The sequence below is a fragment of the Phyllopteryx taeniolatus genome, chromosome 2, assembly GCF_024500385.1.
Source record: "Phyllopteryx taeniolatus isolate TA_2022b chromosome 2, UOR_Ptae_1.2, whole genome shotgun sequence".
NCBI lineage: Eukaryota > Metazoa > Chordata > Actinopteri > Syngnathiformes > Syngnathidae > Phyllopteryx > Phyllopteryx taeniolatus.
In genome coordinates this window covers 32,541,807-32,564,865 of record NC_084503.1, presented here as the reverse complement: position 1 = coordinate 32,564,865, position 23,059 = coordinate 32,541,807, and the positions used below count along the sequence as shown (strand labels likewise).

Here is a 23,059-nt window from a genome sequence, read left to right as displayed (position 1 = left end):
AAACACCCTGAAGCTGGCTTCACATCAAAACAATGACATTTTTAGGTCATTTGATCACTATGAATAGACCCACAACAAAGCCTAAAAAATCAATTTCTGAAAAGACAACAACTGTTGTGTGGGTTGAAGCAGTCATTTCAGTCTTTTTGGCCATTTTTATGAGCCCTTCAAAGACGAACACTTTCTTGATGTTTGGTCTGATTGCTACTACATTTTAACTACAACCCCAATTCCAATGAAGTTGGGACGTTGTGTTAATCATAAATAAAAACAGAATACAATGATTGCAAATCATGTTCAACCTATCTTTAATTGAATACACTACAAAGACAAGATATTTAATGTTCAAACTGATACACTTTATTGTTTTTAGCAAATAATCATTAACTTGGAATTTTATGACTGCAACACGTTCCAAAAAAGCTGGGACAGGTGGCAAAAAAGACTGACAAAGTTGAGGAATGCGCATCAAACACCTGTTTGGAGCATCCCACAGGTGAACCGGCTAATTGGGAACAGGTGGGTGCCATAATTGGGTATAAAAGGAGCTTCCCTGAATAGCTCACTCATTCACAAGCGAGGTTCACCTCTTTGTGAACAAGTGCGTGAGAAAATAGTCGAACAGTTTAAGGACAATGTTCCTCAACTTACAATTGCAAGGAATTTAGGGATTTCATCATCAAAAGGTTCAGAGAATTTGGAGAAATCACTGCATGTAAGCGGCAAGGCCGAAAACCAACATTGGATGCCCGTGACCTTCGATCCCTCAGGCGGCACTGCATCAAAAACCGACATCAATGTGTCAAGGATATCACCACATGGGCTCAGGAACACTTCAGAAAACCAATGTCAGTAAATACAGTTCGGCGCTACATCCCGAGTGCAACTTGAAACTCTACTATGCAAAGCAAAAGCTATTTATTAACAACACCCAGAAACGGGCTTCTCTGGGCCTGAGCTCATCTAAGATGGACTGATGCAAAGTGAAAAAGTGTTCTGTGGTCCGACGAGTCCACATTTTAAATTGTTTTTGGAAATTGTGGACGTCGTGTCCTCCGGCCCAAAGAGGAAAAGAATCATCTGGACTGTTATGGACACAAACTTCAAAAGCCAGCATCTGTGATGGTATGGGGCTGTGTTAGTGCCAATGGCATGGGTAACTTGCACATCTGTGAAGGCACCACATATGCTGCCATCCAAGCAACGTCTTTTTCATGGACGCCCCTGCTTATTTCAGCAAGACAATGCCAAACCACATTCTGCACGTGTTAGAACAGCGTGGCTTCGTAGTAAAAGAGTGCGGGTACTAGACTGGCCTGCCTGCAGTCCAGACCTGTCCCCCATTGAAAATGTGTGGCGCATTGTGAAGTGTAAAATATGACAACAGAGAACCCGGACTGTTGAACAGCTGAAGCTGTACATCAAGCAACAATGGGAAAGAATTCCACCTACAAAGCTTCAACAATTGGTGTCCTCACTTCCCAAACGTTTATTGAATGTTGTTAAAAGAAAAGGTGATGTAACACAGTGGTAAACATGACCCTGTCCCAGCTTTTTTGGAACGTGTTGCAGCTATAAAATTCTAAGTTAATGATTATTTGCTAAAAACAATAAAGTGTACATTAAATATCTTTTCTTCATAGTGTATTCAATTAAATACAGGTCGAACATGATTTGCAAATCATTGTATTCTGTTTTTATTTATGTTTAACACAACGTCCCAACTTCATTGCAATTGGGGTTGTACATAAAGTAGACACACCAGTGATGCTAGAGTTGGAAATAATTTTACTTTTCTATGTTTTTTTTATCTGAGCATGTCATTAAACTTTGACGACTCACAATAAAACACAAAATTCTCCACTTTCATTTGGCCCTCCTGAAGCTCCAAGTTCTGTGAAACTCATACAAATGCATCATGTCCTCCTGCCACCATTACAACTGTATGGCCGCAGGGGTGCTACGGCCCATTCATCAGTCATTGGAGTTTTAATGTTTCTCTTATATCTTTATGATTTGGTATGCTGTGTTGACAAATACACACTTAGTAGATCAGGGGTTATTTCCAAGCAAGCAGGAAACCATGATAAGAGGGCCATAAAATGGCTCCTTTTATGTCGCAGTGACGCGTAACAATCGCCACACAGACGGACTATTTTAGTCGCTCACCCAAATGTGCAACAGTTTCTAAAAAGCTGATTATTTTCAATTTACCCTCTCTTTGATTCAATAATTATAATTAGTTCTGAAAAATGCAAGGGCACTACAAAATACCAGTCGTCAGGAGTGAAAAGACTGTCTCTGTTAACATAAAATAAACACGTGAGCCATAAAGGAGGGGCACAATTTGAAGAATAACATTTACTTTAACAAAAAGAGCTCAAGCGTGGTTGTGTCACTCATAAGAGTAAAGCTACATGAAATATGGCAGCCGAATAGGGAAAAAGTGGGTCAGTTCAGGCAAGAAGGTAGCGCTAGCTTTCAAAAGAAAACTAAAAGTGTGAAGAAGTCACACAACATCATCATCATAAATGATGGCAGTTCAAAGATTTTTGTACAACTTAAATTTTCCCGAAAACAGGCAAATTTGCAGGATATCACGCGAAACCACAGTGTACCTCACAAAAAGTGGGTAAACTGCATGAGCTTTGCTTTTCATTGGCTTTTTGACTACATTGTTTTTTGGAGTCACATTCAAGTTGAACCATATCATTCATTTTTTGTCACCCTTTATGGTTTCTACATTTGACTACTGTATCGTTTGAAAGTCTTTTTTTTTATTATTTCGTCTTGAGGAGTTCTAATGTGCCCCTTTTATGTACTGCCACATAATACATTTGGAACTATTCGACGAGCGGGTTGCTGGCGACAAATTTCAAGAATGGAAACAGTGTAGAACTGGATTGGCTCTCAAAATCTAAACAGTGCCAAGAAACTTGCTTGAGACAGTTAAACCATGGTGAGACACATGCTGATGTGTATGTATCAAATTGGGACAGCCTGTAAATGACATCAAATGTGGTAGAGACACACTGCAACGTCTTTTATGACATGGACTATTTTAGTACAAACATTTGCCTTCAGCCTTCAGATATTTATGCGCCAAATGGAAAATCTACCCTAATTTGGACTTGGCCCGTGTTAATTTTAGACCTTGTGCAAGTCATCTGCCAGTAGCGTTCCAGCTTGAACACAATGTGTTTATGAAACAACAAAAGACGAATGGCAGTCCAAGCACTCTTCAGGGGGGAGAGGCAACACCTAGGACGGGTAAAAAGAGGGTCCTGGTTGCAGATGCGTCTCGACAACAAAAAACACAACACATGCACGCTTGACTTTTCACATTCCAGAGTCACCCCCTAAATCTGTGCTGGAGTGTGAAATATCCCAGGAGGGTGGTCTGTGGACTTTTAACTTTTAACTTCTGTAGCTGTCCACAGCAAACTGTATGGATCTTGCTGGCGGGTCAGCAAGAAACTGGATCTTAATAAAGATCACTTCAATATTAAACGCCATTAAACAAACAGTAACCACTGCTGCTGCCTCTGACTGGACTGGATTTGGGCTGAGGATGAACTCTCTCCCCTAAAATAAAACAGCTGGATACAGTTACATATCCAGCTCCCACTATATAAAGTCCCCATTTATTTTTGGCCTTCATCTGTTCCACGGGTCCAATAATAAGGGCAACAAGCTCAGGGGCAAAAACATCTTCCAGCGCTGCGTGTAAACATGAAATTGTACACGCAGCAAAGATGTGTTCAAGGTAATACCTGCCAAAAACACAAGTTGGGTTTCCATTTACGTGTACGTGTTATTCGAAGTTAAACGCTTTTGAAGGTCATACAATTTGGAATTTGAATTGAACCAGGGCGGCACGGTGAACCAGCATCATGTATGACTTCCCTTGAGTGTACGTCCAGAAAGCTCAGTTCAGTAAGTGTCAATGGATTAACTAGCACTGTGCGTAGTTTTATTTAAGTTTTTGGGCTTTCTGGTCAACATTTATTCTAAACAAGATAGACTCAAGTAAAGAACAGTAAGAGAAGAACATGAAGTCAGACTCCAGAATCAAATACTGTACATCACAATTTGTTATCGAAGGTAAGATGGTGTTTTGTTGTTTTTACATTTTCAAAATGGTTAAATTAAAAAGAAAAAAATGTGTTTTTAGGTGGTGTTTGCTGCCATGGCAAATGCACCCAAATTGAACTATGTTCATTTCAGTGCGGTACTATTATTCAGCAGTAAAAGAAAAGGGGGGGGGCATAGCGTTAAGTGCTTTAGCATCGCCCTTAAAACAACTGGTACACATTGGAAGGAGTACATTAAGAGCTTGCCTATTTGCCCTATGCAAATAAGTAAGGCAGGTAAGATTTACTTTTGAAGCTCTTGATAAAATGGCGCTGTTTTGGTCTTGTTTCTATACAGTCATGGTAACATGAAGGCTGCTTAACTTATAGTACTTAACTTTTCCAAGTCTCCCAAGCATAAAACATTCATAGATCCATCCATCCATCTTTTATCCTGCTTATCCTGTCAACATTAATCTATGTTTTAATCATTTCTTGTGTCCAAATTAAAAATACTGTTTCAAACAGGTGGGTGTTTTGCTAGTAATTTCTTGTTTAGATGTCGTCAACACTCTGCTATACCAATTTTGCTACGTGACTCACAAATCTCTGTTACCGTCCACCTCGGGTCGGGCCGTAACTCGACACTTTCTTACAGCCAGCGCCTGACACTGCTAAGTTGTTTCCCTGTGTTGCTGCACCGTTGCCATAGTGAGACTTTTTGTGTATGCAATCGAGTATGTGTGTGCGCGTATGTATGTGTGTGAGCAAGGGGCTTCATACGCACATAAGCTGCCGCTCTTCAATTTATGCTAGAGAGGGGAATGGGGGTTGGATGGAGCACATTGACTTTAGTGGTAATGCTGGTCCTTCAGGGGTTAATAGTTGGGCTTAAGTATGTTTGTGTATGCATGTGACAGATGTGGAAACAAGCACAATGGCAGCGAAGGTCATTTTTATGAGGTTGTAGGATGACAGACCTCAGCAAGTCTCGTGAGACTTCATCTAAATAGTTTTTCCAACAAGTGCCATGTTGAACATACGACCAGAAAAAACCCACCATGCTACGCTGCCTACTAACAGACAGACGTACAAGGCTTTATTAATTCCTGATAAGTTCCATTTTCTTTGCGTGAATAGTTTCATTTTATTCATTCATTCATTTTCCGTACCGCTTATCCTCACGATGGTCACGGGCGTGCTGGTGCCGATCCCATTTGAATTTAGGATTATTTAGTTTTATTATGGAATAGATGTTAGCCTCATAGTTCTGAGGTTTGGAGTTCGAATCTCAGCCCTGGGCTTCCTATGTGGAATTTGTGTTTGCATGGATTTTCCCCACATTCCATACAACTCTAAATTGTTCATAGGTGTGAGTGTGGATGGTTGTTTGTCTATATGTGTCCAGTGATTGGCTGAAAACCAGTTCAGGGTGTACCCTGCCTCTTGCCCAAAGTATAGGGCAAGGGTATAGGCTTCAACTCACCCATGACCCCAATTAGGAGAAGTGCTATAAAAAAAAAAGATCAATAGTTGCATTACACTGTGGTTAACATCTCTTTAAACTTGTATGATAATTGGGAATTTTAAAATGTTATTTAAAAAATTGCCAGTAGAGTGACTAAAGGTTTTATGACGCCAACTGTCTGCATCTGGAATGGATTAATTGACTTCCTATGGAAGAAATTGCTTTAAAAGTCTCTCTTCTATCTATTTGACAGTTATTGTTTTTTTGTCATGCATGTACGCTATGTTGATCTCAGAGGTTCGCTGTTTGCCCAGCACGCTAGGGAGGGCAGAGGGAGCCAGTTGACTGTTTGTTTAAACAAGGTCAATACATGTGCATGCACATGCACACGCACAAGCATTTACTGTATACTGCATCAGAGCTGTATATGGCCCTGGAGGATGTGTCTGCGCTCACCCCTTCCCGTTTCCCATTCTATCCTCCCTCGACCTCTCTATGAAACTCATACTCCTTGTGACTTGCCTCCTCGCAGTGAACAAAGACTGATTACGGCGAATGGCTTCCACTGTGTTTATATCAAATAAAGCCCGGTGGCAAAGTAACAGCAGCTTCAAGTGAAAAGCTCTGAATTGTTGTCCACACGCCAATTATGGCAGGCAGTCTATTTAGGGAGGCGGCGCATAGAAATAAATGAACAAAAACAAAAAGGGAGTGAGCGAAGCTGAGCAATCAAAATAATAAATCCAAATCACCCACCCGCTGTTCATATTCATGGTCAAACCACACATTAAGATGTGTAAATTCTGGCACTTTGATTTTATTGCCAACTGCTCCTTAAGTCGCACAATTTGGAGTTCAACCAAAATCCTGGATAGAATCATCCTCAAAGGTTATGCAAAGACTAGGAGACTGAATGTGTGATGTCAGCAGGTGAGCATTTAAAAGATAAACTCCACAAGTGTTTTGCTTTTTCATATCCAATGATGAAGACCATGTGAACTGGGAAAGAAACTTATTGCGATGGAGCAGTCAAAAGTGGTAGACACATATCTGTCCTGGCTGCTCAGTACAATACGACTAAGTCCACTGTCAGGCAACATCAGTAAAATGGAGAATGGAATATATACTGCTACGTCAGCTGTGTTTAGTTTTATTGTGAAGTGTCATCACAGTTAATGTACTGGATGTACCTTTTTTAAATGTTCATAATCAGACTTTCAATTAGTTTTACATTTGTATGACTCATAAGAAGTGTCGTCAGAAAGCCTCCCTTTTCATGCTTTCATCACACATCATTAAAGGGTTAGTCATTTTATTATAGGTTAGCTTTATTTAACCTTATTAGCTATTATTATTAGCTTAAAATAGTTATTCTAATTGTAATGGGAAAAATGTTTTGGAATACGAACCGGTAGTCAATCATTGTCCTAGAACTGATTATGTTCGACCTTCGAGGGTTCACTGTATTCTAGATTTTTTTTTTCATCCATGTGTTGTGACTTTATACACTTATTGTTTAGTACAGTTAAATGTGTAATAATCTGATTAACTTTCATGTTCTTTCGCCTGTCTTGTCTGCTCGCCTCCATCCATGGCCCAGCAGGTAATACCAAAGTGCTCCTTGTATTTGTGTGGGCGCAGCAGCACTCAATTAAGCTGGTTAAATACGCACAAGGATACCTCAGCCAGCCAGAGAGGCTTTGGACTTAAATGTCTCCTAGCAACAGGTGCACCGATTGTCATCTGTAGCTAACCCCTGAGGAATGGCTAACACAGCCACAGTCAGTCGGGCACAGACGTGGCTATTCTGCAATGTATCATTAGGTATTTGAAAAAAGATCTGGCGGTCAACAGTACTGGATTATTTTTGTATGACATAATTAAAATCGATTGCTTTTTTTATTTCTTACATTTTGCATGTTATTTGCAATTGCCTTCTAGTGATAAAGATACAGAACTGTACTGGACACTGTAGCTGGAAGTAATAGAATTAGCTTACAACCTCAGTCAGTCCTCAAGAACCAGTACCTGGAATAAGCCATGTCAAAATATTTCAATGCAAATACTGTCATTGTTTTTTTTTTGCTACTGTGCAGTACATAGAGACAGGAAAGGCGTAAATCGTCATCCTGAAGACGGTTGTTTGAGACTGACACACTTGTCACGTTTGGGGTGGTTGCTCTGTTTCTTTGGTCAAGTGTGAGCATCATCCAAACTCTGGTGCATCCCAAACAAGTGCCTGAGACCTGAAGAGTGGGTCTCGGTCCACTTTCAAGTGAACTCTCGTGCAGAGCAATTCATTTCGGTTGAAATGCGTGAACACTGCATGAACCAAAGACAAAGAGCAGTGATAAAATGACAGCCAAAGTCCTGGATATTAAATAGCACATGCGTCGTGACCTCTCTCTCTATGCTGTAATGTATCTCTCTGGTGCTTTTTAAAAGCCATTTTAGTAGCTTTTTGTGACAACTCAGCAAGCCAAAAAAAAATATAGTGTTCTTTCCAAAAGACAGTACTCGTCTGGTCGGTATGAGGTATGCATATCGTCGCTGCATTGACTGTGGCCACATCATCTTCCCAAACTCAACATTTCAAAGATGTAAGAGCCATGAGTGACGCAATTAAAAAATAAACACAATTAAAACAAAAAAAAAGATGAGCTGATTACACAGTAGACAGGAGGAAATCTGAACACAAATTTACCTTCGTGGCTGACGGGATTCCTTGTGCAACAAAGCATATCGATTTTTAACAGGCCTTCTGAAATATATCTAATCTGACTATTTTCACTTGTCTTTGTCTACAAAATTTACAGAATTTCAATCTTGAAGAGAAATAGTGCTGAGAGTCAAGAATGGGTTCAGTTACACAAAACTTGTCAGACAGATGAAGTGTGCAAGAGTGTTAATAGATTTTCTCTAATGCTATTTTCAACACTTTAGATTGGTTAATCATTTGTTAAAACAACAGACTACGTGGAGACTGACCATTAGTATTTATTTGTGAAAAAAAATATGACATTGATCATAATTGGACATAGCAGATTTCTGTCTAACAGCGACGATATGTTTTTTTTACGGGGCAACCTTTGGTCCAATGATTGGTCTGTACTACAGTACCCAAATACAAGTGTGAATAGAGCCTGAGAGCAGTTTTGTACTTATGTTCTTTGTTGATCATGGTTGTTTGTTTTTGGGCTTGTCTTCTATGCATTACATCACAATGTGCACAGATACATTTTTGGATTAATTGTAGTTGCTAACTTAATATTCAAGTGTGTATCCATCCATCCATAACTTAGTATTCAAGTATGTATCCATCCATTCATCCATCCATCCATCCATCCATCCAACCGACCGACCGACCGACCGACCGACCAACTTGTGCTTATTAGGATTGAGGCAAACAAGAGCTTATCCCACCTGATTTCCCGCAAGAGGCTGGGTAAACCCTTGGACTGGTTGCCAGTCAATCGCAGGGCTGTCTGATATGAAGAAGACATTATTTTACGCTGCTATAGCAGCCATCTGTTGCTTTGGCCAGTGTTTGACAGTCTGGGGGTGCGCTTCAATGTGTTCTAATGTTAATCAGACTCCAAAAATCCACAAATATAAGTTAGCACATTTATACAACACATTTAGCTTGTTTTTACCAACCCCTCTTAGTCCAAAATGACAACAGTGCTCAAAGGTGTATCGTAAAAACAAAAGTAGTATGTAGGTGATAAAAACACTACCCTGCAGTTCCTGTTCTCAGGCTTCCTTGTTTTTCTGTTGATACAGCAGCTCAGCAGTGCACGGCACAGTCACAAAAGGAAGTCACAGCCATGCCCATATGGCAGCTGTGGCGTCATTGGGTGACATCACACCGGTAAAGTCATGGCCCACAGAGAATACAGTGCAGGGATCACAGGAATGAAAGGGGGAAATCTATAACAGAGGACTATCGCTGCTCCTGCTCCGGCAGCTGCTTCTGGAGTCCTACAGTTGGCTTCGTGTGGAATATGATGAAACGACAAGATGCAAAGCGGGGAAAAAAATAAGCATTGTGTCACCCTTTGTAACTCTTAAAATATTATTTTTAACATCAATTATGCCTCATTATTGTGCGGCTGGATAGCTGTGACCAGATTTTGCTGGCACAAGTGTTATTCTGCCACAGGGGAATAACACTATCCACACCTTCAATGCACCTGGGAAACACGATATGTGCAAGCTTGTTTACACGTATGTGTGCTCTGACCCCCTTGCAACCAGTGGAGTGGGTCAAGTAACTTGAAGTTAACCCTTTATTACCTTTTGAGCATTTCTCATTGATCTGTCCTAATAATATACAGTAACTGTAGAGTGTGCAAAGGCACATTGCAGGTGTATTGTTTCATACGTAGTATGTTTTTGGAATAACAAGAATTATGTCATATGGTAAGACGTTGCATTATGATGAAGATGAAATACGGAGCATTTAGTAACCAATATGAGTACTGAAGAGCTAGTTCTCATCATTGGACACATCAATCATTGTAGCAGCACCGCTGATTGGTCATACTCAATGTGATTACATGACAAGGTCTTTTTATTGTCTTGAGTTTATTTAGGTACATTTTATTGTTTCGGTGAGGTGACTCAAAAGGACCGGAGAAGTAGTGTAATATTGTAACTAACTGCTTTCAAATCATAGTAAGTGGAAATCCATAATATATTACATTTATAGTCATACTCAATGTGATTACATGACAAGGTACCGTATTTTCACGACCATAAGGCGCACTTAAAAGTATTACATTTTCTCCAAAATGGACGGGGCACCTTATAATGCACCGAGTTCCAAAATCTGTAACTGTTGTTGTGTAACTTTAATGAGTGCTCCGCTTGACTGACTGGGAGCATTTCCTGCCGACACGCTGCTTATATAGAGGAAGGCGGACGTGACTGAGGACAGCATGCGAGCGTAAAGGGGGAAGGGTGCGCGTGACAGAGACACGCCCCCAGTAGGTATATTGTTCCGGTATGTGCATCGGTTTGGCTAAGGACCCCCGAAAATGGCACCTACGAAGAGACACGCTTACGAAACACAGTTTAAACTGCAAGCTATTAGTTACGTGGAGGAACATGGGAATCGAGCAGCCGCGAGAGAATTCAAGATAAACGAATCCATGGTTCGCAAGTGGAGGAAGCAGGAAAACGAGCTTCACCAAGTCAAGAAGACGAAGCTGAGTTTCCGCGGAAACAAACTGCGGTCAAGCCAGCCTCCACTCGTAAAGTAGCAGTCAAGCCAGACACCCCTAATTTTGTTCATACTAGGCATTATGGTAATAAGTTGCCAACTCGCGGCGAAAGCCACCTTCAAAATAAAAGCCTCCCTATAATACGGACGTCAATGCTCTTTGGTTAAGGAATGCAACCAGCAAGGTTAATTTGAATCTTGACATGGATTAAAAAATGTAGTTTATTTGATATCTTGTGAAAAATAAATGGTAACTGGACTGCACTTATATAGCACTTTATCTACACCATCACAGTGCCCAAAGCGCTTTACAAAGCCTCACATTCACACACACATTCATAAACCAATGGGCGACTGCTGCCATGCAAGGCCCACTGAGAGCAAATAAGTGTAGTCCATTTACCATTTATTTTTCCTAAGATATCAAATAAACAAAATTTTTCAATGTATCTCAAGAGTCAAATGAACTTTGCTGGTTGCATTCCTTAACCGAAGAGCACTGACGTCCGTATTATTGGGAAGATTTTATTTTGAAGGTGGCTTTCGCCGCGAGTTGGCGTCCTATTACCGTAATGCCTAGTATGAACAAATTTAGGGGCGGCTGGCTTGACTGCTACTTTCCGAGTGGAGGCTGGCTTGACCGCAGTGGAAAACAAGGTGAGGTGGCCCGAGTTGGAAGACCAACTCGAGCAATGGATTGACAGATGGCGAACACAGCTTTACTAAGACGAGGAGGCAGCACCGGGCGAGTTACGCCACAATTTGTGAATGGATTGTGGATGCTTGGGCTAACGTGTCTGCTTGCACTGTTGTTCGAGCTTTCGTAAAAGCCGGCATCATTTCTGAGGAGCCGCACGGCAACGAGACTGACTCTGACAATGACGAGAGAGAACCTGGCGAGTTTGATGGAGAACTTGCCCAGCTGTTCATTTTGGATACAGAAGATGAGGACTTTGATGGATTTGTGGATGAGGATTGATAAAAAAAATAACGTGAGTACATTGTTAAATACTTCAATAAAGTACCACCGAACTCAGTTTTGCTCCCGCTGCCTTTTTAAAAACATTGTTTTAGCGTGCATGCATGCTAGCGTATGTTTTAAGCTAGCGTATGTTTTACCATGCCTGCGCCCAATAATACGGTGCGCCTTTTGTATCTGTTAAATACAGAAATAGACCCCATAACTGAGACTGCACCTCTTAATACGGTGCGCCTTATGGTCGTGAAAATACGTTACTTTTTATTGTCTTGAGTTTATTTCGGTACATTTTATTGTTTTGGTGAAGTGACTCAAAAGGACCGGAGAAATAGTGTAATATCGTAACTAACTGCCTTCAAATCACAGTAAGTGGAAATCCATAATATATTACATTTATAAAATAACTTATCCAACACTGGTACTAAACACTATAGGATGTAATGCCACTGCACTACCCAAACAAAGAATGAGAAATCAGGGCAAGTGTATAGCAAAGCTTGGTTGACAAACTTTGACCGCTAAATTATGCATTGTCACATATGGCAGGATAGAATCTTGGTCACGCTGAGGTTGAAATGGTTAATTATCAGCCTGGAGGGGAGCCTGCCTGACTGATTATGTGAGAACAGACAGGCCGGTTCTTAAGCGGCAACAACAATAAAACGAGACTTTGTGGTCTTCCGGATTCTTTTCATGAGATTTCATGCCGACAGCTGTTTGACCTTTCCAACTGAAACTTTGTCATAACTGTTCTACCTTGCACTCAATCTGCATAATTATCATATTACTGCTCTTTCAACAACCTGTTACACGACAAAAATGATGCAAAAAAAAAATGCCCCTACAGAGAGAATAGTTAATAGTAAATGCTATAAAAAGTCTCAGTCTCACCTCGACAAATTTAGAGCTGGTCAGGCTAGATGTGCCCCACATATTCCATGTTTTCACACAAAAAAAAACTCATAAAAAGCCAAAGAAAAGGATTAGAAAAGTGTTAATTCTTTTGACAGGTTATTAGGTCATTACAATATAAATTTTAACCTGCATGTGTCATGCGTGTCTGTCATTGCAGACAAGTGGCGGGCAGTTTTGATTTATTTTTATATTTTAATTAATGTGTAGCATATTGTGTTGCATATTTTTTCTATGAAAACCACTTACAAATAAGGTCTGATTGATTGATTGATTGAGTGATTGACTGATACTCAGTTAGTACATGTGTAATGTGCTGATATCACAGCTTTTGTGCAACCTTTGAGGTGTAGCACACTGTAAATTAACCAAATTTACACAGCTATCTACATTTTGGAAAATAGACTAAAATAAATATGATTACAGGTATCCAGATTAAGGTACAGTTAGGTGAATGGAATGTGTGCAGTGTTCCTGATGTGCTGATAGGGCCGCTATTGAAGCACTCAGCAGGAACTCAGCCATTGTTAGGGTTCACAACAGGCCCTACTTTAATCACACAGAAGGATCCTTGTTACCGCAGCCGTAAATTATTAGGGGACGAGGTCTTTTACTATTGCTTGCTCAAAAGTTTTTTTGTCCATGAGGCATGGTATTTATATATACACGTTTGTGTGTGTGTGTAAAATAAAACCATACAGTAGATGCTTATTACCAGCTTGAAGCAGCTGTACAATATTAAATAGTCAACCGATCAGGTTAGAAGTACTGAGGAAACACGAAGATGTTGGAGGAGGTAAAAATAGTTCTAAAACATTATCAGTTACTGGCATCTGTAACTCAAGTATGAAGAGTATTCCAAGTACGAAGGGGTTTCTAATGCTTGTGGTTAGAGTACACTGTGTCTCAAATGCGGAAGAAAATCCCTGAACAGTGGTGAAACAGTCTGACTGAGGAAGTGGCTGCTGAATTCAGCAACTAATTTTGGCTCAGTCTCTCTCTTATTTTGAGGACAACTTCAGCACAAAAGGGTGCAATAGTTGAACTCTTTGGTATGTGGTTTGCAAATTAAATTCCAATGAAGTTGGATGTTGTGTAAAACGTATAAAATAAATACGAATAAAAATGGTTTAAAAAAACAAACAAACAGAAAACGATGATTTGTAAATCCTTTTCAACCTATAGTCACTTGAATACACTACAAAGACAAGATATTTAATGCTCTAACTGCTGCACTTTGTTTTTGCAAATAATCACTCATTTTTAATTTGATGCCTTTAAGCCCTTCCAAAAATTCTGGAACAGGGACAACAAAAGACTGAGGAATGCTCAAAAAAACATCTGTATGGAACATTCCACAGGTGAACAGGTTAATTGGAAACAGGTGAGTTCAGCATCATGAATGCTTATAAATGGAGCATCCCCAAAAGGCTCAGTTTGTTCACAAGCAAGAATGGGGCGAGGTTCACCACTTTGTGAACTGTGTGAGCAAATTGTCCATCAGTTTAAGAACAATGTTTCTCAAAGTACAATTGTAAGAAATGTAGGGATTTCATCATTTACGGTCCACAATATCATCAAAAGATTCATAGAATCTGGAGAAATCGCTGCACGAAAGCAGCAAGGTCGAAATTCTACACTGAATGCCCGTGACCTTCGATCCTTTCCAGCGGCACTGCAATAAAAACTGGCATCATTGGTTTAATGACACAATAGTCCAGGGTGTAAGGCAGTAGAAATCTGCAATCTGCTGGCTTCAAAGTGTTTGTTAAACACCAAAATATGTGATACCTTGACAATGGGATGGCCACTCGATGCCGCTTTGACAGCTCCTCTGCTGCCCTCGGTCTCGTAGTGCGCTCGGTGGTGCGCTTTAGGTTGCACCTCAATCTTCAGATCATACTGGCCGAACTGACTTGGAAGCGGCCAGTCGAGGGGAGGAAGTGAGGATGTCCTGAGGAGAAAAGAATGCACATACACAATTGAAATTTAAAATAGTACTTAGTAGTGAGAAGACTTCTGGCAACAAGCCATCATAAAGCACCAAATTTGTGTTTGTCCATGGTTTTGTTATTCCTGGATACAAGATTTTAGGCCTGTTATTGACCCAATTTGCTATGATGGCCGATTTCCAAGATCGGGCCTGACATATTTTTTCTGGAATGACAAAATTCGTTTTGCTTGTCAATTTGGCATCAGAGAAGCACTACAATGCCAATGGAAAGTCTCACGTTTGATTTTTTTTTGGATATCTTCCGTTTATATGACATATCAATGAGAACCTACGACATAGCACCTTGACATCGACCCTGAGGGAGTCCACCTTACAATGGTGCCTCACTTCCTTTTGTTACCGTTGTCAGCATTTAGTCACGCTCACCATATCTAACAGAAATAGGGACGAGTTGAAGAAAGAAATTAAAGAAAAGCTCGTGGAGTTATGGCAGCAGCAAACCTGCAGTTTTGATGTTGGGTGTGACTATTACCATGGCCACAAAAAAAAAAAAAGAAAAAGTTGGAGCAAAATAGCTAGCTACATAACGTTATGTTGTCTGCTTGCTAGCTGTATTAAACGTACATGAACATTACTTCAAGCTCTTGGACAGCCCAGACCGTCCTTTCCGGAACACCAAGGGATGAGACGAATTTTTTTTTTTCGTCTTTTTGTTCTTTTTGTCATCACAAAACATTGCCACAATCAAAATTAGCGCCTCTTCCTCTGTGATTGTTGTTGTTGCTGCTATGGTTATATCCGGTTCATGTTTTCCGGACCCGCCTCCCCCAACAGCTTGATTTGACAAGATTAGCTCAATGATTGTAAAAGAAGGGATATTTTAATATTGTAATATATTGTGGTTGCCAGTGTTCTGGCTGAGACTAACAGGATTTTATGGCAGTAGTCTTAGTGCCGGCGGCACGGTGGACGACTGGTTAGAGCGTCTGCCTCACAGTTCTGAGGATTGGGGTTCAATCCCCGGTCCCGCCTATATGGCGTTTGCATGTTCTCCCCGTGCCTGCGTGGGTTTTCTCCAGGCACTCCGGTTTCCTCCCACATCCCAAAAACATGCATGGTAGGTTAATTGACAACTATAAATTGCCCGTAGGTGTGAATGTGAGTGTGAATGGTTGTTTGTTTGTATGTGCCCTGCCATTGACTGGCAACCTAAGTGCTAGAGGACTCTGCATTTTTTTTTGCACAATTGTCAGAAAAAATTTACCGGCATTTTTTTTTTTTGTCAATGTCTTTATGTCTCCAAAGTGTTCTGTAAATTGACTGTCTGTTGTCGTACTAGAGCGGCTCCAACTACCGGAGACAAATTCCTTTTGTATTTTGGACATACTTGGCAAATAAAGATGATTCTGATTCTGACCAGTTCAGGGTGTACCCCGCCTCCTGCCTGAGGATAGCTGGGATAGGCTCCAGCACGCCCGCGACCCTCGTGAGGAGAAGCGGCTCAGAAAATGGATGGATGGATGGATGGATGGATGGATAGTCTTAGTGCCATTGTGAGAGTAGTCTGACCCTGGCATTGGTTAACAGGCTACTTCCTCCATAGAGGTAATACATTTTTATTCGAATCTGCACCGAAATTGTAATTAATAATAAGAGTTGTATTACCCTTTCAAGGCTGATGAAATATACAGTGGAACACCTCCAAGGTCGTACTATTTGTAGACTGAACAACATTTTGGCGAAAAATGTGCACAAAAACAGAGCAAATCTTAAATGTCCATCCATCCATTTCCTATACCGCTTATCCTCACCAGGGTCGCGGGGGTGCTGGAGCCTATCCCAGCTATCTTCGGGCGGGAGGCGGGGTACACCCTGAACCGGTCGCCAGCCAATCGCAGGGCACACGAAACAAACAACCATTCGCACTCACAATCACGCCTACGGGCAATTTAGAGTCTCCAATCAACCTATCATGCATGTTTTAGGGATGTGGGAGGAAACCGGAGTGCCCGGAGAAAACCCACCCAGGCACGGGGAGAACATGCAACCTCCACACAGGCAGGGCCGGGATTTGAACCCCGGTCCCCAGAACTGTGAGGCGGATGTGCTAACCAGTCGATCACCGTCTCGGCTATCTTAGATGTCAACCAAGTAAATGTAAGTGTTTTTATTCATTGTATTTATGATGACTCTTATGTGATTATCACAACAGAACAGAAAAATGGACCTTACGAGGGTAGTATGGTGAAGAGTGCTACATGCAGCTCTATTATGGCTGATCACAATATTGCTGAATTCAAACAAAAGAAAAAGAAGGAATTGTACCGTGCAATGTCAACTGTGTTCAGTCTGAATCTGATAGTTAACAAATGTTAAATTAAAGTGCCCAACAGCTTAAGTCAATGGCCATTAATTTGAATGGGAAATTTAGATGGTTTACCAGCATCCTTCTGCTGTTAAATCGTAGTTATACTATAGTCTGTACTAACACTAATATCTCTAAGAGGTACTTGTCAGTTGCTAGCTGCTATCTGTTTGGATCAAGCAATAATAACAGGGTAGGAGAATGTGTGTGTACTGTCAAGGTGTTTGTTGTGCAAGTGTACTTCATATGTAGTGTGCCACACGACCTGGCATTGTGTTTTTCTGACGAACTGAGTCTCTCTATTCAAGTGAATTAAATTGGTCAAAATCCAATTTTGGAATCATAGCCATGAAAAATGAATATTAACCCAGTCAAAACTTGTCTGAAGGGATTTATGATGTGATTCCTTGTATACTGTATTTAAAATGTTGCGCTAAATGCACTACTCTTAACACATAACATTTCAGTTACGTAGAGCTTGAATTATAAAAGATTTTGTCTTAAAATATGAATTGCAATCAACGGAGACGCATTAGACTGGTGAGAAAGTAAGGTAAAGATGGGAATGTGATCTCTAAATGTAGTAAGAAAGTCCACGTGGTGTTCAGGGTGGTGCAACGGTCAGATAAACACCAGACTTTGCCCAGGAGAACCATTACTTGTTCCCCATGTCCATCACAAAAGCTTCTTATGTCTTTGTTCTCTCTTGTGTAACTTGCACTACTTCCAAGACACTAAGCACATCACCGGTGTAAAGTCAGTTTGGTAAACTTTAGGTTTTCCTGACAGGAGCCATGACATAATCACCTGATCAAGTGTGGCTTGTAAGGCTGCCACGGTAATATAAGTAGAGAAGGCCAGATGAAACCTGAGCAGGGACAGAAGGTTGCCTTATAGATTGTCTCAGCATAACCTTTCTCAAATGTCCAAGTCCTACTGGAGAGGCATCATCCTACCCGCAGATGTATACTACAATACAATGTATTGACTTTATGTATTCACTGTAAGTACTAGACAAAAAAATCGCAATCAAATTCACAAAGCACTTGATTCAATCAATTTATTTTTGTTTTGTCCAATTTATAGTTCAAGGTTGTTTACTGGGTACTTGTCATGGGTGTGTGTTCTGGTTTTTGTCTTCCCCCTGTCTCGTACACACCTGCTCCTGTGAGCATCTTCCCCACCTGTGCCTCGGTACCCTAATTACCCCATGCATTTAACCTCGTGTCTCATTCTTTCTGGTCACCAGTTTGTTGTACCTAGTTGTCACGTTCCAGCATTCCTTGTTTCCACGTCACCGACTCACAGTAAGACGAGACCCTGTTCTGATTATTGACCTTGCCTTTTTGCCTCACGTTTTTTGGATACTGTTGCCTTTGCGGATTGCCTGCCTGTGTACCGACCTCTGCCCGTTTATTAAACCTCTCTTTTTGAAACTATCCATTTGAATTGGAATCGTGCATTTTGGGTTCTGTCCTTTGTTCCGTTCATGACAGTACTAGGGTTGAATGGACTAAATTTGTCCCAATTCAGGGGCTGCGTCCTTTGAGGGATGACCACGTCATAACGGTGCACAAAAGCTGCTCCGATTTGAAGGTTTCAGTTGTGATCTTCTTTATACTTGGATTCCTTGCAGAATGCATCACTCGTCTTCAGCAAAGTGGAGTGTAATTGATTCAGTTTCAACTCGTTTGTGGTATGGTCTAAAGAAGACCAACAAGACACAAGCTATATGGCGTTCAACTATGCCTCTGGAAAGCATTATTCTTCTCACTACAATACTGACATGGAAACAGGACATTCAGAGATTTTTATTAAATAATCGTGTTTGAAATAGTATGTATATATATATTTTTTTTTTTTTTTTTTTTTTTTTTCTCTTTCTTTTTCTTTACAACGATTGACATTTTGGAGGGGGATCGAACAAGAACAACTTAAGTATAATAAGCCACAATGTAGACATCTGAAAGAGGATGTATTGCCCAACTATTGTATGATCTCAAAAACCCAACCCGATTAGCACATTTTTACTCAATACTCATTGGGAATGATGAATAGGTTTATGTGGATGTGTGTTACTGAATAGCAATCTTCACATCAATGTGTCAGGAAGGAGCCTCTTTTATACAGAAATTCAGCAAAATTGCTCCATCTGAGCTGTAACAGAAGAACAGCATTTATCTGCCTTTTCCTTTTACACAGAACTCAGCGAAGCAGCACCTGCTTGTTCTTTTACATAGCAACACAACATCCTGCAATCAGATAACTAGATGAGTACGGCTATCAGTGCCAGCCTCTGGTGTATAAAATACTGCTCGGACAGTGACGACTTATTTCAACAAAACTGGGTGGGAGAAGTGAGTGTTGGGTATTAAACTTCACACCTCACATTGCTGCCTGTCTTACAACTCTGATACTCCTTGAGAAGGCCGGAAATTGCTGGCTCCACTTTGTTCCCCACATTCTTTTCCCACGCTGTTTATGCAGAACAGCAACAAAACAAAAAGGTAGAAAAACAACAGCGACAGTGTGGCTACTGTTATGGACGAAATGTCTACCTGCAATAGAGAGGCGAGAACATCAAATGACTGCATCAGCGAAAGGTTGACGTTATAGTCTAGAAAGTGGCTAGCACGAGCAAGCACATGTGTTATGTCTATGCATGTGTTCACATCAGTCTATGTACACAACTGTGTGGGTGGGTGTTGTTGACCTTGTTACCATATGCACCCTCTGGTGATTTACAGCACTATAAGGGCCAGTGCACACACTGGAGGCCGTCATCTGGTGAACAGACAGCAGACTTTTAGCCTAAAATAATACATGTTGAACTTTTGAATCCATTTATCACCCTTTAATGTGGATACTATTTAGAAGACGCAAGCCTCTCCTCTTAGACATTGCAGTGTAACTATGTAAGATTTATACTGCTGATACACAGTTCAAAGTTCTTTTATTGAACACAGGAGCACAGTGTGTTTTCCCTCCAAAGCCGATCTAGTCAAACAATGTTCTTTTTAAATTTTACTGCACTGTTATTTGTCTTAAAGATCAAAACGTTCAAGATTTATGGCACAGTTAAACTTTGTTTATGGGTCCTTTCATGGCCTCGACCAATTAACTGCCTTTCAAATCTCGTCAAGTAGCGATAGCATTCATAATCATAAAAGAGGTAACTTGTCCAGACAGTGTCTGGAAATGCAAACTAATGTAAAAATTCCTAGCATTTGTTCAAATAAAAACATGCTTCACACCTGCTTTCTATAAGGATGGATATTGCAAGGAAACTCGTGATATGATACTTTGTATTACGATAATCTGCCAACAATAATGATAATATCACAATAGTGTTTACTGTCATCACAAACTAGGCGATGAAAGCTGCTGAAAATGTTTTTGTTTTTTTTTTCAAAATAAAACAATTGATAAACCCGCTGCATAGTAAACATTTTTTTTAATCGGTCGTGGAGAAATGCACAGAGAATATGGAGATACACGTCATTTTTAATAAATCAACATTGCCGTTAAGTGTGTACTACATTTCCACAAAATAGTGGCTGAGGGCTTTTATTTACTAAACTATAGATGGAGGAGGTGTCTATTAGCATTTCTCCAATAAAGCAAAACTTATCTTTATGTCAAGTGAAACAGTTTAAAACAAAACAAATAGGAATATTATGGAGAAATGAAGCGAAACGACAAGACGACACCGTGTGTGAACATTAGCGTCTTTGAAGAGTTATTTACAGTTATTATCCATTTTCTGAACAGGTTGCCAGCCAATCGCAGGGCACAAACAAAGAAACAACCATTCACACTCACAGTCACAGCTACGGGCAATTTAGAGTCTTCAATTAATGCATGTTTTTGAGATGTGGGAGGAAACCGGAGTGCCCGGAGAAAACCCACACAGGCACGGGGAGAACATGCAAACTCCACACCGGCGGGGCCGGGGATTGAACCCGGGTTCTCAGAACTGTGAAGCTGACGCTCTAACCAGTCGGCTACCGTGCCGCCCACTTCTAGAACAATTTGTCCAAATTTGTCTGAATTTCCATATTTAAATTTTTTTGCCAAGAACATTACCGCAAGACAGGTATTGCAGTATATTAGGTAATAGGATAAAAATAATTATGTTCAGTTGTACAACCACAGGCGGCACGGTGGGTGACTGGTTAGAGTGTCAGCCTCACAGTTCTGAGGACCCGGGTTCAATCCCCGGCCCCGCCTGTGTGGAGTTCGCATGTTCTCCCCGTGCCTGCGTGGGTTTTCTCCGGGCACTCCGGTTTCCTCCCACATCCCAAAAACATGCATTAATTGGAGACTCTAAATTGCCTGAATGGTTGTTTGTTTCTATGTGCCCTGCGATTGGCTGGCAACCAGTTCAGGATGTACCGCGCCTCCTGCCCGATGATAGCTGGGATAGGCCCCAGCACGCCCGCGACCCTCGTGAGGAGAAGCGGCTCAGAAAATGGATGGATGGGTGGATGTACAACCACAATTCCAATAAAGTTGGGACGTTGTGTTAAACATAAATAAAAACAGAATACAATGATTTAGAAATCATGTTCAACCTATATTTAATTGATTACACTACAAAGACAATATATTTAATATTCAAACTGATAAACTTGATTGTTTTTAGCAAATAATCATTAACTTAGAATTTTATGGCTCCAACAGGTTCCAAAAAAGCTTGGACAGGTGGCAAAAAAAACTGAGAAAGTCAGGTGGGTGCCATGATTGGGTATAAAAGGAGCTTCCCTGAATTGCTCAGTCATTCACAAGCAAAGATGGGGCGAGGTTCACCTCTTTGTGAACAAGTGCGTGAGAAAAGAGTTGAACAGTTTAAGGACAATGTTCCTCAACATACAATTGCAAGGAATTTATGGATTTCATCATCTACGGTCCATAATATCATCAAAAGGTTCTGAGAATCTGGAAAAATCACTGCGGCAAGGCCAAAAACCAACATTGAATGCCCGTGACCTTCGATCCCTCAGGCGGCACTGCAACAAAAACCGACATCAATTTGTAAAGGATATCACAACATGGGCTCAGGAACACTTCAGAAAAACAATGTCAGTAATTACAATTCGGCGCTACATCCGTAGTGCAAATTGAAACTCTACTATGCAAAGCAAAAGCCATTTACCAACAACACCTAGAAACGCCACCGGCTTCTCTGGGCCGAACTCATCTAAGATGGACTGATGCAAAGTGGAAAAGTGTTCTGTGGTCCCACGAGTCCACATTTCAAATTGTTTTTGGAAATTGTGGACGTTGTGTCCTCCGGGCCAAAGAGGAAAAGAACCATCCAGACCGTTATGGACGCAAAGTTAAAAAGCCAGCATCTGTGATGGTATGGGGCTGTGTTAGTACCAATGCCATGGGTAACTTACACGTCTGTGAAGGCATCATTAATGCTGAAAGGTACATACAGGTTTTGGAGAAACATATGCTGCCATCCATGCAATGTCTTTTTCATGGACGCCCGTGCTTATTTCAGCAAGACAATGCCAAACCACATTCTGCACGTGTTACAACAGCGTGGCTTCGTAGTAAAAGAGTGCGGGTACTAGACTGCCCTGCCTGCAGTCCATACCTGTCTCCCATTGAAAATGTGTGGCGCATTATGAAGCGTAAACTACGACAACGGAGACCCCGGACTGTTGAACAGCTGAAGCTGTACATCGAGCAAGAATGGGAAAGAATTCCACCTACAAAGCTTCAACAATTAGTGTTCTCAGTTCCCAAACGTTTATTGAATGTTAAAAGAAAAGGTGATAGGTAACACAGTGGTAAACATGACCCTGTCCCAGCTTTTGTGGAACGTGTTCCAGCCATAAAGTTGATGATTATTTGCTAAAAACAATAAAGTTGATCAGTTTGAACATTAAATATCTTTTCTTTGTAGTGTATTCAATTAAATATAGGTTGAACAAGATTTGCAAATCATTGTATTCTGTTTTTATTTATGTTTAACACAACGTCCCAACTTCATTGGAATTGGGGTTGTACAACATAATCATCACTTTATAATTGTAATTGTTAGTAAATTATGGCTTCAATATTTGTCATTTC

At 40.7% G+C, this 23,059-nt stretch overlaps 1 protein-coding gene across 3 annotated transcripts in view; it reads right to left on the bottom strand.

Moving 5' to 3' along the window:
- The window catches only part of nfatc3a (nuclear factor of activated T cells 3a), a 77,825-nt gene that overhangs the window by 33,872 nt on the left and 20,894 nt on the right, over positions 1 to 23,059 (bottom strand). For all 3 annotated transcript variants that reach the window (XR_009787430.1, XM_061765771.1, XM_061765772.1), the window contains exon 3: positions 14,448 to 14,610. Coding sequence is in view for 2 of the 3 variants with exons in the window: in XM_061765771.1 (XP_061621755.1) it covers positions 14,448 to 14,610 (163 nt within the window). In the remaining variant the exon portion in view is untranslated. The remainder of the gene's footprint in view (positions 1 to 14,447; positions 14,611 to 23,059) is intronic.